This window comes from Acomys russatus, chromosome 26 (genome assembly GCF_903995435.1).
Source record: "Acomys russatus chromosome 26, mAcoRus1.1, whole genome shotgun sequence".
Taxonomy (NCBI): domain Eukaryota; kingdom Metazoa; phylum Chordata; class Mammalia; order Rodentia; family Muridae; genus Acomys; species Acomys russatus.
The window spans coordinates 29,233,409-29,243,899 of record NC_067162.1 but is presented as its reverse complement, the minus strand read 5'-3'; the positions used below and the strand labels follow the sequence as shown (position 1 = coordinate 29,243,899).

Genomic DNA, 10,491 nt, shown 5'->3' with positions numbered 1-10,491 from the left:
GGCTTCCCCTCCAGACACCCTTCACTGTGTAATCCAGCCATTCAGGTTCCGTGGCCCCCTTTTTTGCCCATTTTCCTATCTCCCTGTTCTCTCCTTTACCCCACCCGCAGCACACGCTCCGCCCACCCCCGCGCTGCTTCCAATAACTCGTCCCCTTTAGCTCATCCTGACATTTAATCATTCATCGTGTGCCCTGGACTCGGGGAAGTTGAGCCCCGCTTAGCCCAGCAGGCCGGCCTCATTTGGGGCTACTCCCTATACCTCATCATTCTCCGCCTACTCTGGTCATCTTTAACCCTGGAAGAAGTTGCACCAGAAAACTGATTAAATATCAGAATGAGCTAATGGTGACAAAGCTATAATATGTAATTGCAGGGTTATCGGAAGCAGCATAGGAGGAGGAAGGAGAGCGTACTCTGGGGGCGGGGTGTGGGGAAGGGAAGGAGAGAGCAGGGAGGTGGGAAAAGAGTCAAAGGTCTGGTGAAGGGTCTCTGGGAGAGGGGACATCCCCAAGGTAGAGAGCAGGGCATGCCACCAAGGGCTAGAGAGGGCGAGAGCAAGGGCACGCTGTAGCCCAGGCCCGCCTGTCCCCAACTCGCTCATTCCTAACTTGTTTTAAAAAATAATTCAAATCATGATGAAATGAACCTATTTGCCTAAAATGATTGCTTTTTAATAACTCGATTTTGTTTGATTCCATCTGGAGGAATGCGAGGGAGTGAAGCTGTCTGTGTATGTTCAGTTTGTAGGAGTTTGGGAACCCACGGGAGAAACACTAAGCTATTTATTTGTCTGTCTGATTTTTGTTTTTGTTTTAAGTAGGGAATTCTGTCTTTGTATATTTTATGACAAATAATCACTTCACCTTTGGTGCCTTCCATGTGTCATATAAGCACTTGTCAATCACGGACTTGGGGGCGGGATGGTCATTTAGTTAAAACAGATAACACTATTTTTGTAGCATGATTGTGTCCTTTCAATATTGCTTCCCACTATATTGGTCTTGACACTTGGGCCATTTTCCTCTTAAACATCCTAAGAATTTTTCAAATGCCCTCCAGCAAGTCCTGCTCCTGCGCTGTGCTCTCCCCACACTGCACTTCTGCTGGCTTAGTTTGAGAGCCACAGGCTATATCTGAAAAAAGCTGTGTCCTTGCAGTCCTATCTGGCATCTTTCGACTGTGTGTTGGGCTGAGAGAGCCACTGCTTGCCAACAGCAAGAAGAACACACCCTCAGTTTTCACAAGCATCATCCATGCGCTGCCTTCCCGCTTGCTGGGTCTGACGTGAAGAGCTCGCATTTGGCTCTTCGTGCTCCACCCTTAGCCAGTCTCAGGCTGCTCTGGGACTTTCCTCACTTGGATTCAGGTTGTGGATACCCTGGGTGGGTTTCTGAGTGGCCTGAATTAGTAGGTACTCTGCTGTGGTGGCTTGATGAAGCCAGGGCACAGGGTGATCTAGCCACCCACTCTGCTTTCCAACCCTGCACCTTGGTGTTGTCTGGTCAGGCCAAACTTGCTGAGACATGAACTTGTAGCTCTTTGTTTTTGTCCTTTTTAAGAGGCAAAAACATGTAACTCTGTGACAGCAAGAGTTATCAGGTGGCTGAGTGACAGCTTTCTGCCAGGGTGGGCCACTGGCACTTCATTTAACTAGTGGCACTTTGGGGAGACAGTGGTAGTAGTCACCATATATTGTTTCTGAGGTCAGGTTTTCTATGAGGTAGGATCTTGCTAGGCAGACCTGGCTGGCCTCTGACTTGTAGCAGTCCTCCTGCCTCTTCCTAAATGCTGGGATACAGAAGGGTGCTACCATGCCCAGCTGAAGCTTTTCTTGTTTGCAGTTTGTAGCCATGGCTGTGGGCATTTCAAGGTAGAGGCCGTTGAACAAACTTTGATCTGTGTTGTTTGTAGTACTGGACTTTACATCCTGGCCCATCTGACATGGCCACCCCTGACTCCCAGGTTTGACCCTGTACATTTTAAATGGCGCGGGAGCCATGGTATTTGCTCCCGTTGATTTGCCCCTGACAGCAGACAAATCCTCACACTGCCCTCAATCTCCCTGTTACCCTTTGAAGGACCAATTTTCATGGTACTTGTCTTGATTGTTTTCATAGTGTTCAAATCTGTATTTTTGTATGTAGAGGAAAATAATTTTCTCAGCACTAATCACTAATGAATACTGTATTGCTATGAAGGAGTTCTTGTTTAATAAATGGACATATGAAAAATGCTTTTGTCTCTTCTGTTTCCCCCAAGGCTTTGGATCCCACTCCTGCAACAAGCTTGCCCTGTATGGGTGACATGGAGCCACTATCCACAGGCTGTAAGCAGACTCTAGAAGTACCAACTTGCCAGGCTGCAGGGCATTGCATAACTTCTGTCTGTGCGTCTGAATGCTCACGTGTTGTCAGTGTGTGTTCAGTGCGTCTGAATGCTCACGTGTTGTCAGTGTGTGTTCAGTGCGTCTGAATGCTCACGTGTTGTCAGTGTGTGTTCAGTGATGGTGACCAGAATGCTTTGCTGCTTCCCATGTGTTTGGGCCAGAATGCTCACTAGGGTCCTCATAGCAGGTGCTCTGGGGCCCTTGCTCAGCTAGTTTCCAAACCACGAAGCCGCAGGTTTTGCCCACCTCAGGACACCATCTTAACTAGGGCGTCTGCTTACCTGCACTGCCTCGACTGCACGATTGGGTAAAGGCACCAGCAGTGGTCACACAGTACCCTAATGCTCAGCCGAGAGGAAGTACTGCCTTGCTGCTGACACCAGAGCTGCCAGGACTCCCTGTGCCACTTGTATTGAAGTAGGCAGTTTCTGCAGGGTTTCTCGGTCAGGCATACTCCAGGCAGGTAGTCAGACTGTTTTAATCCATTGCGGCATTCTTATAGGGAGGGGATTCACATGCAAGATAAGAGTAAGGTTACAAATGCCCAAGACGTGGGCCCAAAGGCCGGCTCATTCTTAGGGCTTCTTGAATCACAGAAAATGCCATTTGTTACACTGCTTTTGTGTATATATATAAAAAGTATAAAAAAGTTAGAAAACACCATCAAAGACACATACACATTATCAAGCCCCAAGTGAACACAGAGAAGGCTATGTCACCAGTGGACCTGCCCAAGTGTCCAGAGTGTCCCCAGGAGAGAGTGCTTGGCTGGGCCTGCCCAGCCACTTGTGACTTGGTCACTGCCACTGCCCTGGTTGGCTCCCTGTCTGTTGGCCCTGAAAAACAAATCTGTGGGCTCGTTTCTGAAAAGGTCTCAGACCCATAATGGAAGACCTGGCTAGCTGGGTTTTCCCCTGCTTCACAGTGCGGCGGGAAACTTGAACAGATTCCTGAAAGTCATCTCAACAAAGTGCAGGTGTGAACAGGAGCGCTCCATGCAGTGCACACAGGGCAGTCGGTAGCCCAGCCCGTTGTGGTTCTGTCTGTCCTTGTTAGTGAAAGGTAGTCCTAGTCAGCCCTGTGGACTGCAGTGATTGGCTCTGTTTGATGTGTGCTTCGTTGGGGGCAGTGAGGTTAAAGGGCTCAAGGTTCTTAGGACAGAAACAGAAGGTAGAATATTCAAAGTGCCCTACCGTGCTAGCTCAGCCCTGCCAAGCCAACACAGCCAACTTTGAACGTGAGGCTTCAGGAGTGTAGTCTCCAGGGACTGGCTCTTCCGTCTGCTCTCCCATGGGCATCCCTTGTCATGCTCCTTCTCTGGCCCCGGCAGGATAAGTATGGGTGAGAGGGCTGTGTGGCTCCGGTTGCCAGGTGCAGTCAGGCCTCAGTCAGAGTCTGAGTCTGAGTTGGAATTCTCGCCTGAAAGGAAAGCAGAAGATGCTGGCGCCAGGCTCTGGGCTGTGGCATAGCGAGAGGCGCCAGCAGAAGGCCAGGGCCCAGCCTCTCCCATCTTAGAGGCACAAGGGATAGGGCAGACCCTACTACTCAGCTCAAAGCCCAGATGCTTCCTTCTAGGTAGGGGGTCTAGGCATGCCCCAAACCTCCCCTCTCACCTGAGCGTGTCAGAGTTGCACACCAGCACTCCCTTCTCTGCCCCCATTCAGCAGGACAGTGCAAGGACAACTAGTTCCTTGTCCTTGAACTAAAATACAGTGGGGAATGGGGTGCTGTTTTTTTTTTCTTTTTGGGTAAAGCTATTTTATGGGCTTAGCTGTTCATAAAGGTTATTATTCTGTAGAACCTTCTGGAACCTCATGTCTCATAAGGCAAAGCACTGTACTCTAGTGTCTGTCACTAGTACTAGTGGCTGTTTCTAATGTTCCTCACCTCCCTCTCCCAGCCCTGGTTCTTCCCCCTCACCCACTAGCCAGGGATGTACAAGTAGGGACCAAGTTTGCAACATGCATGTTTAACATACAGGCCAAGAGTACTTTCATTGCAAAAGACAACTATTGTACATTAAAACCACACAGAACTCAAAATGCATGTTCACAGACATTTATGCCCTGATCCCTTAGCTGGCTGACCAGCATTTGCTGAAGGTCCCAAAGCCTTGAAGAAAACAGCCAGGAACATTTAACTCACAGACCAGCAATGAGTTTGGAATGGCGTTCAGGTTTTAGCAGTGGGACAGTGTCTAAGACTTCCAATGGGGAGGCTGGTGGCTCCTGAATCTAACCAGCAAGGCCCTACTTCAAACACTTAGTGCTTTATGGGGAAGACCCTATGGCCAAGACCCACCCCCAGCAACTCTGTCTAGCCACAGCACTACTGGCTTGCTCCAGGGAAGACCTGGCCTAGATGCACTTTGTTTGTTGCGGGGAAGTAAGTTCCAAACAAGACGGGTAAGGGTTGCCATGAGTTTGAGACCAGCCTGGGCTACAAAGTGAGTTCTAGGCCAGTTTGAGCTATACAGAGTGAGATCCTGCTTCAAAACCAAACTTAGTCAAAGCAGAACCCAGGCCAAACTGCACCTGTGTTTGCCTGGGTGCTGTGGGCTTCCAAGCAAGAAAGGAGATGGGTGAAGGCGGGTCTAGTAGGTTGGTCTCAGATGGTTTCGTAGCCTGACTAGCTGCCCTGGGGGTGGGGGGTGGGGGGTGGATATTAGAGCCTGGAAGGACCAGAGATGCAGGTATACACTCCCTTTCCTGCTAAACTGAGGCCCTAGAGGACTAATTTTGACAATGAAGAGGTGTGCCAACTACGTTTGTAGAACACTTCCCACTTTTCTTTTTGCCTCAAGTTAACCAGGTGTCCCCAAGGAAGCTATCCTAAAAGTGATCAGCTAGGTAGCCACTCACCTTCTTCTGTCCTACGAGCCGTGGTCTCGTTCCCAGAGTCTCCTTGCTTAAGGAATTTGGCCACTTCGTTAAAGATCAGGTAGAAGTCGATTGCAAACACAATTGTGGCAAAAAAGCCAAAAACCTGTGGGATACACGCATGGCATATGGCAGGGAACAGACAGGATGGCCAGGACCTCTGGGTTCATAGGCCAGGAGACTGGGCCTAAGCAAGCAGCATTGAAAAAAAAAAGATGTCTCAACCAGGACTGATGGGCAGGCCTCAGAGCCCTTCCGTGTCATGGCAAATAGGGGAGATGTGTTGTGAGCCTGGTAGACACCAGCCTCAGAGACTCACATGAGTGCCAAGCGCCTAAGCAGGGGCAGGAAATGCCCAGGTCCCACTTGTGGAAGTGGGTGTTGCAAGGGGGATGAACCAGAGCCCCAGGGAAGGGACACTGTTGGCTATCTCCACAGAGGGGTAGGTAGGGCGGCCACTCACTCCAGCTGCTTTGTAAGCCCCGTCTGAGTATTTAGCAACAGCAGTGACGGAGATGACGAAATAGATGAGGGCAGCGGTGACACAGCGCAGGAAGTCCTGAGGAGAGAGGGGGCGTGTCCACACCGTTCTGACCTCCCCCAATGGGACACTGCATGGGGACCCAACATGCCCAGCCCTAGCACCCATGAGTCCCTGTCCTGGCTCCGCCTGCATGCCCTGGTCCTGATCTGGTCCCCAAGTGCCTCTTGTCCTTCAGGCCTCTGTCAGCTTACACTGCCCTATTCCTGGTCCAGCTGGATTTTCTTTGCCTCACGGGTAGCAAATAGGGTATAGGCTAGGATACACATTGCTTTGCAGTTTAGCCCATTTGACAGAAATGGGAAGTAGATTTCCAAGAGTCCTGGCATTGCCACAGTGAACTCCATCTATGATCATAGTCTCTGCTTACCGGCTAGGTTGGGGCTGCACTGGGGGGGGGGGCAGTTGTCACCATGTGGTGATGTGGATGCTGGAGACTAAAGTCTAGGGAGCAGAGTTCAAGCTTAGTCTTTGCTGCCTCTTTTCTGTGATGCATTTTATCCACTAAAAGACACTCTCTCGGGACTGCAATGTCCTCAGGTGATCAAACAAGGCCAGGTGCCAGATGACAAGTCTAGGAAGTCCCAGACGTCCTCAGAGTTACCTTGCCCTGCTGGAGACGGCTTGAATGCCTGTGGCTGAAGGCGTGTGCCTCCTCCAAGGCCGGAGCAACAGCTCCACCTGGTGGTGGTCAGGAGTCATCCTTAGATGCCCCGCTTCTCAAGACCCCACAAATTCAGGAAGCCCCTAGTACTTAGCAGGTCCCACTATCCCAGGGCTGCTGGATGGTCAGGGGTGGACTGTGAGAGTCCTGACTTACCTGAAGCATTCAAGCTGCTCACCATTCAGTAGGGTGACAACCAACCCTCCCCACCCCCATCCTTACCATCATGGGCCAGCACAAGCCCTGCCACTTGTCATTCAGTTGCATGGCATCAGCAAAGAGGAAGTAAACCGCCAACAGAAACTCCAGCAGAGGCACCGTGAGGAAGGCTGATGCCGAGGACACCACATAGCAGACGAAGGTAATGAAGGAAAGACCCTGCAGAAGAGCAAGGACACTCAAACCCTCTTGCCACCCAGGACCTAGAAATCTGAGTCCTCTTTCTTGCTGAATCCCAGCTAGGACCCCTCATCTTGAAGCCTCAGCCTCCCCTAGCAGGCTACTTTGTGGGGCTGCTCAGCACTTTTCTTGGCTCTTACAACAGAACATATGACCAAATCAACTGTGTCCACAAGGGGGCGAGCTGGAGCTAAAATGGACCGCTTTCAAAATGTCACACCAGACATGTACGGTGGCTGCTTTTCACGAACACTCTTCATTAACGATGATATGCATGGTGGAGTGACTTGTACCCATGCAAGGCCTGAACAACAGCTCCACCTGATGGTCACGAGTCATCCTTAGGTGCCTACCTAAAACAACAGCAGCTATGCATGAGGCTGGGAGGGTGTGTAGCTCAGCTGGTGGAGTGCTTGCCGAGTACACACAAAGCTCTGGGTTCCATTCCCAAGCACAGCGTGGTGGTACAAGCCTGTGATCCTAGAACTTGGAAGGAGAAACAGGGCAACCAGAGGTTCAAAGTCATCCTCAGTTTTATTTAGGAAGTTTCAGACAGCCCGTGATACATGAAACCTGATCTCAACAAAATCTTAACTCTCCAGGAGACAGCGTGGCGCCCGGGGCTCCTGATGTACCTACCATTCATAGTCTGCATGAGAGGTGGGGTTAGCTATCTCCCAGAAGTCTGGCCCACTATGCTGCAGGTGTGGAGGATGCTAAAGTTACTGGCAGGGAAGCAAGATGAAGTTGGTAGGTCAGTGGCTTTCTGAGCCCCAGTTCTTGCTAAGGTTTCTGGACTTCTATGCTCCTCAGCACTCAACGCACCACTCACAGCCTATCTTTAAAAGGAGCAGACTTGGTGTCACCCAGCTAATAAGAGGGTATCAGAATCTGTACTCAGGGCACTGGAGGCTTTCATCTTCCTTGGCATAAAGCTATCGGCACAGCTGGGTTTGGCTCAGTAGTTTTAAGGGGCTGTAAGGGGAAACCCATGTCCTGCTTCAGACAAATGAACTGATCTCAGGGACCCCCACCCCCATGCCTTCCCCTGAATGGGAACATGGGGGAAGCTAGGCTTCCCTTGGACAAACAGGAGACTCTGAGAAAAGCTTTTTGAGGTTGCTGTCAGCTCCCAGTTCCTTGCCAAAAGCTGTTATGTCCCTCCTTTCCGTTCCCATACTCAAGATTAAGTTCTGGTAGCCCCTCCCCCACCCCCACCTTTAATTCCTATTTTCTCAGTTCCCAAATTCCTCATTCCCCTAGCTTCCTATCCCTGTCAGGCTCCCTACTTGCATGGGACCAAGGGCAGGAGTGACTGGAGGTGGGGGGTGGAGGGTGGGGAGTGTGGCTCCCCTAGACCCTGTGAGCTCACTCCTTTCCCTTGTTATTTTCCTAGGCCTGGATTTCTGGCGCCCAGCTAGGACAAGGACATCCTCTGAGTTCTGGTTGGCACTCGCCCTTTCTCCATGAAGGGGTACTGGGTAGAGAAAGATTGAAGCCAGTGGCTGATAGATTCAAAGCCACTTTGAGATGCCAGTCAAAGAGTGGGATCTAGGTCCACTCGGTACCTCAAGGTTGACACCTTCTCCGTATGTCCTGGGGTACAAGATTTCTTAGGACAGAAACCCTGACCCTGTCAAACTTCCAAGATGCAACTAAGGATCAGATAGTAAGGATACTATCTGTCAGCTGCGTGTGGTGGCGCATGCCTTTAATCCCAGCACTTGGGAGGCAAAGGCAGGCGGATCGCTGTGAGTTCGAGGCCAACCTGGTCTACAAAGCGAGTCCAGGATAGTCAAGGCTACACAGAGAAACCCTGTCTCGAAAAACAAAACAAAACAAAAAAGATACTATTTGTCTCTCCCATCCCCCACCCTTAAGAGGGAACTTGTCGGATATCAAGTTGCTAGGGATCTAAGCAACAAGTGGCGGTCACCATGGGCTGTTTCCTCCTTCCATCGTCCCTCCTCCCGCCCCTCTCCATATCTCCATAGGCCCCTTGCCAGTTCCCGCCCCACACGCGATGGTGCAGGAGACTTGGGAGGACAAAGGAGACCTTCCTAGCCGGGTGGGGACAAGCGGGAAGGAGGAAGGAGCACGCGGGGAGGGGGGTAGGGGTGGAGAAGAGGATGAAGTCACTCCACTGGCTGGCTACCCTGAGACAGCGGTCTGCCTGCACCTTCACTACGAAGCTCGGGCCTCACCCACTCCCCGGGTCGTCCCACCCCACAGGATCCGCTCGCCCACAGGTGGCTGGGTTTCACTCGGGGAAGTAGGGAGGGTGTGCAGAGCAGGCGACAGAGGCAAGAAGGAGCCAGGCGAGCTCAACAGTTCTGAGGGCCCAGAGAGGGTGGAGGCGCACGATGTCACACAGCGGCGGGGCTGCGGCTCCAGCAGGGACCAGGTCCCCAAACTCGTGACCTCTGGTCCTTTTCCAGGGCCTTGTGGGCTGGAGAAGCCGGGAAGACCATGGATCGGGCCTGACTGACTAGCGCTCAGCTCGAGGGTGTTGTTGGCCCAAGTTCACGCCACTCTTCCGGGCTGGAGGTGCAGGGCCCCGGGGCTTGGGGTGCGCAGGGCACCCGGGGAGCCCAAGCACTCACCGACTCGGCCAGCAGGAGGCGGCCTTTGAGAGAGCAGAGGAAGGCACGCGCGGGCAACAGGGCGCGGAGTCCCGGCACTGTACGGCCACTTCGGGGGCTGTCCGCGGACTCCGGATTGGGCTCCGGTTCTGCGTCCGGGGGCCACATAGCGGCGCTACCTCGTGGACCCTCGGTCTCACTGCCTCACCCAGCGCCTTGGAGGGAAGCGGAAACCCGCTGTGCGGAAGAAGAAAAAGTGGAGTTAGACTAGGCCCAGGATTCATCCTCCGCTGTCCCGCCCCCCACCTCCCCCATCCCCACCCACAACTGCCCCTCGAATCCTGCCCCGCCCATCCTCCCGCCTTCCATTCCCTACCCCCTCCTCCCCAGGTCCCTGGGACGCTGCCCTACCCATCCCTCCTTCCTCATCATCTCACACCCATCTCAGTTTTCCCTACAGCCCCTCTGACTCTGCCCCGTCGATACCCCGACCCCACCTTCCCACCCGCTCCTCACTGCCCCTCAGACCTAGTCCAGTCTTTCTACGTCCACTAACATCCTCCGCCTCTCACTACCCCTAGGACCCTCCCCTGCCCCTAGTCCTTTCTCACTTCTTCCTCGGATCCTGTTCCACCCACAAACGTCGGCGCACCCCTACAGTCTCTTGGACCCTGCCCTGCCCACTTCTCCACGTACCGACCTTCGCACTACAATGCCCCTCTGACCATTCCTAGCCCTCTACCCTCCGATCACTCGCCTCCCACCCCGGCTCTCCGCTCCCCAACTACATCCCCGCCCCGCCCCCGTCCTTTTCTCCGCCCAGTCTCTAACAGCCTCCTTCACCCTTGCCCCATTCTCCAACCCTTTCCCGCTCTGCCTTTTCGGATCTACTTCCTGGCTTCCCTCCCTCACTATTTATGCTCCTAAGACCTCCTCAGATTCTGTACCTAGGTCCTCCCAGTCCCCTAGGACCCCCAACTGCCGGTTCTGCTCTGTGTTGCCTGCTAGTCTGGAATCCTCTCGCATCCTTTGTGTCTC

General features: G+C 52.7%; 1 protein-coding gene across 1 annotated transcript; it reads right to left on the bottom strand.

Annotated features, from left to right (window-relative positions):
* Window positions 1–3,714: 3,714 nt before the first annotated feature.
* Window positions 3,715–9,634, bottom strand: Cmtm3 (CKLF like MARVEL transmembrane domain containing 3). Its single transcript, XM_051168973.1, has 4 exons — window positions 9,475–9,634; window positions 6,695–6,850; window positions 5,250–5,826; window positions 3,715–3,807 (listed from the first exon to the last, which is right to left on the bottom strand). Exons 1-3 carry the CDS (start codon window positions 9,619–9,621, stop codon window positions 5,602–5,604), a joined length of 528 nt encoding a protein of 175 aa, XP_051024930.1. The 5' UTR covers window positions 9,622–9,634; the 3' UTR covers window positions 3,715–3,807; window positions 5,250–5,601.
* Window positions 9,635–10,491: the final 857 nt, after the last annotated feature.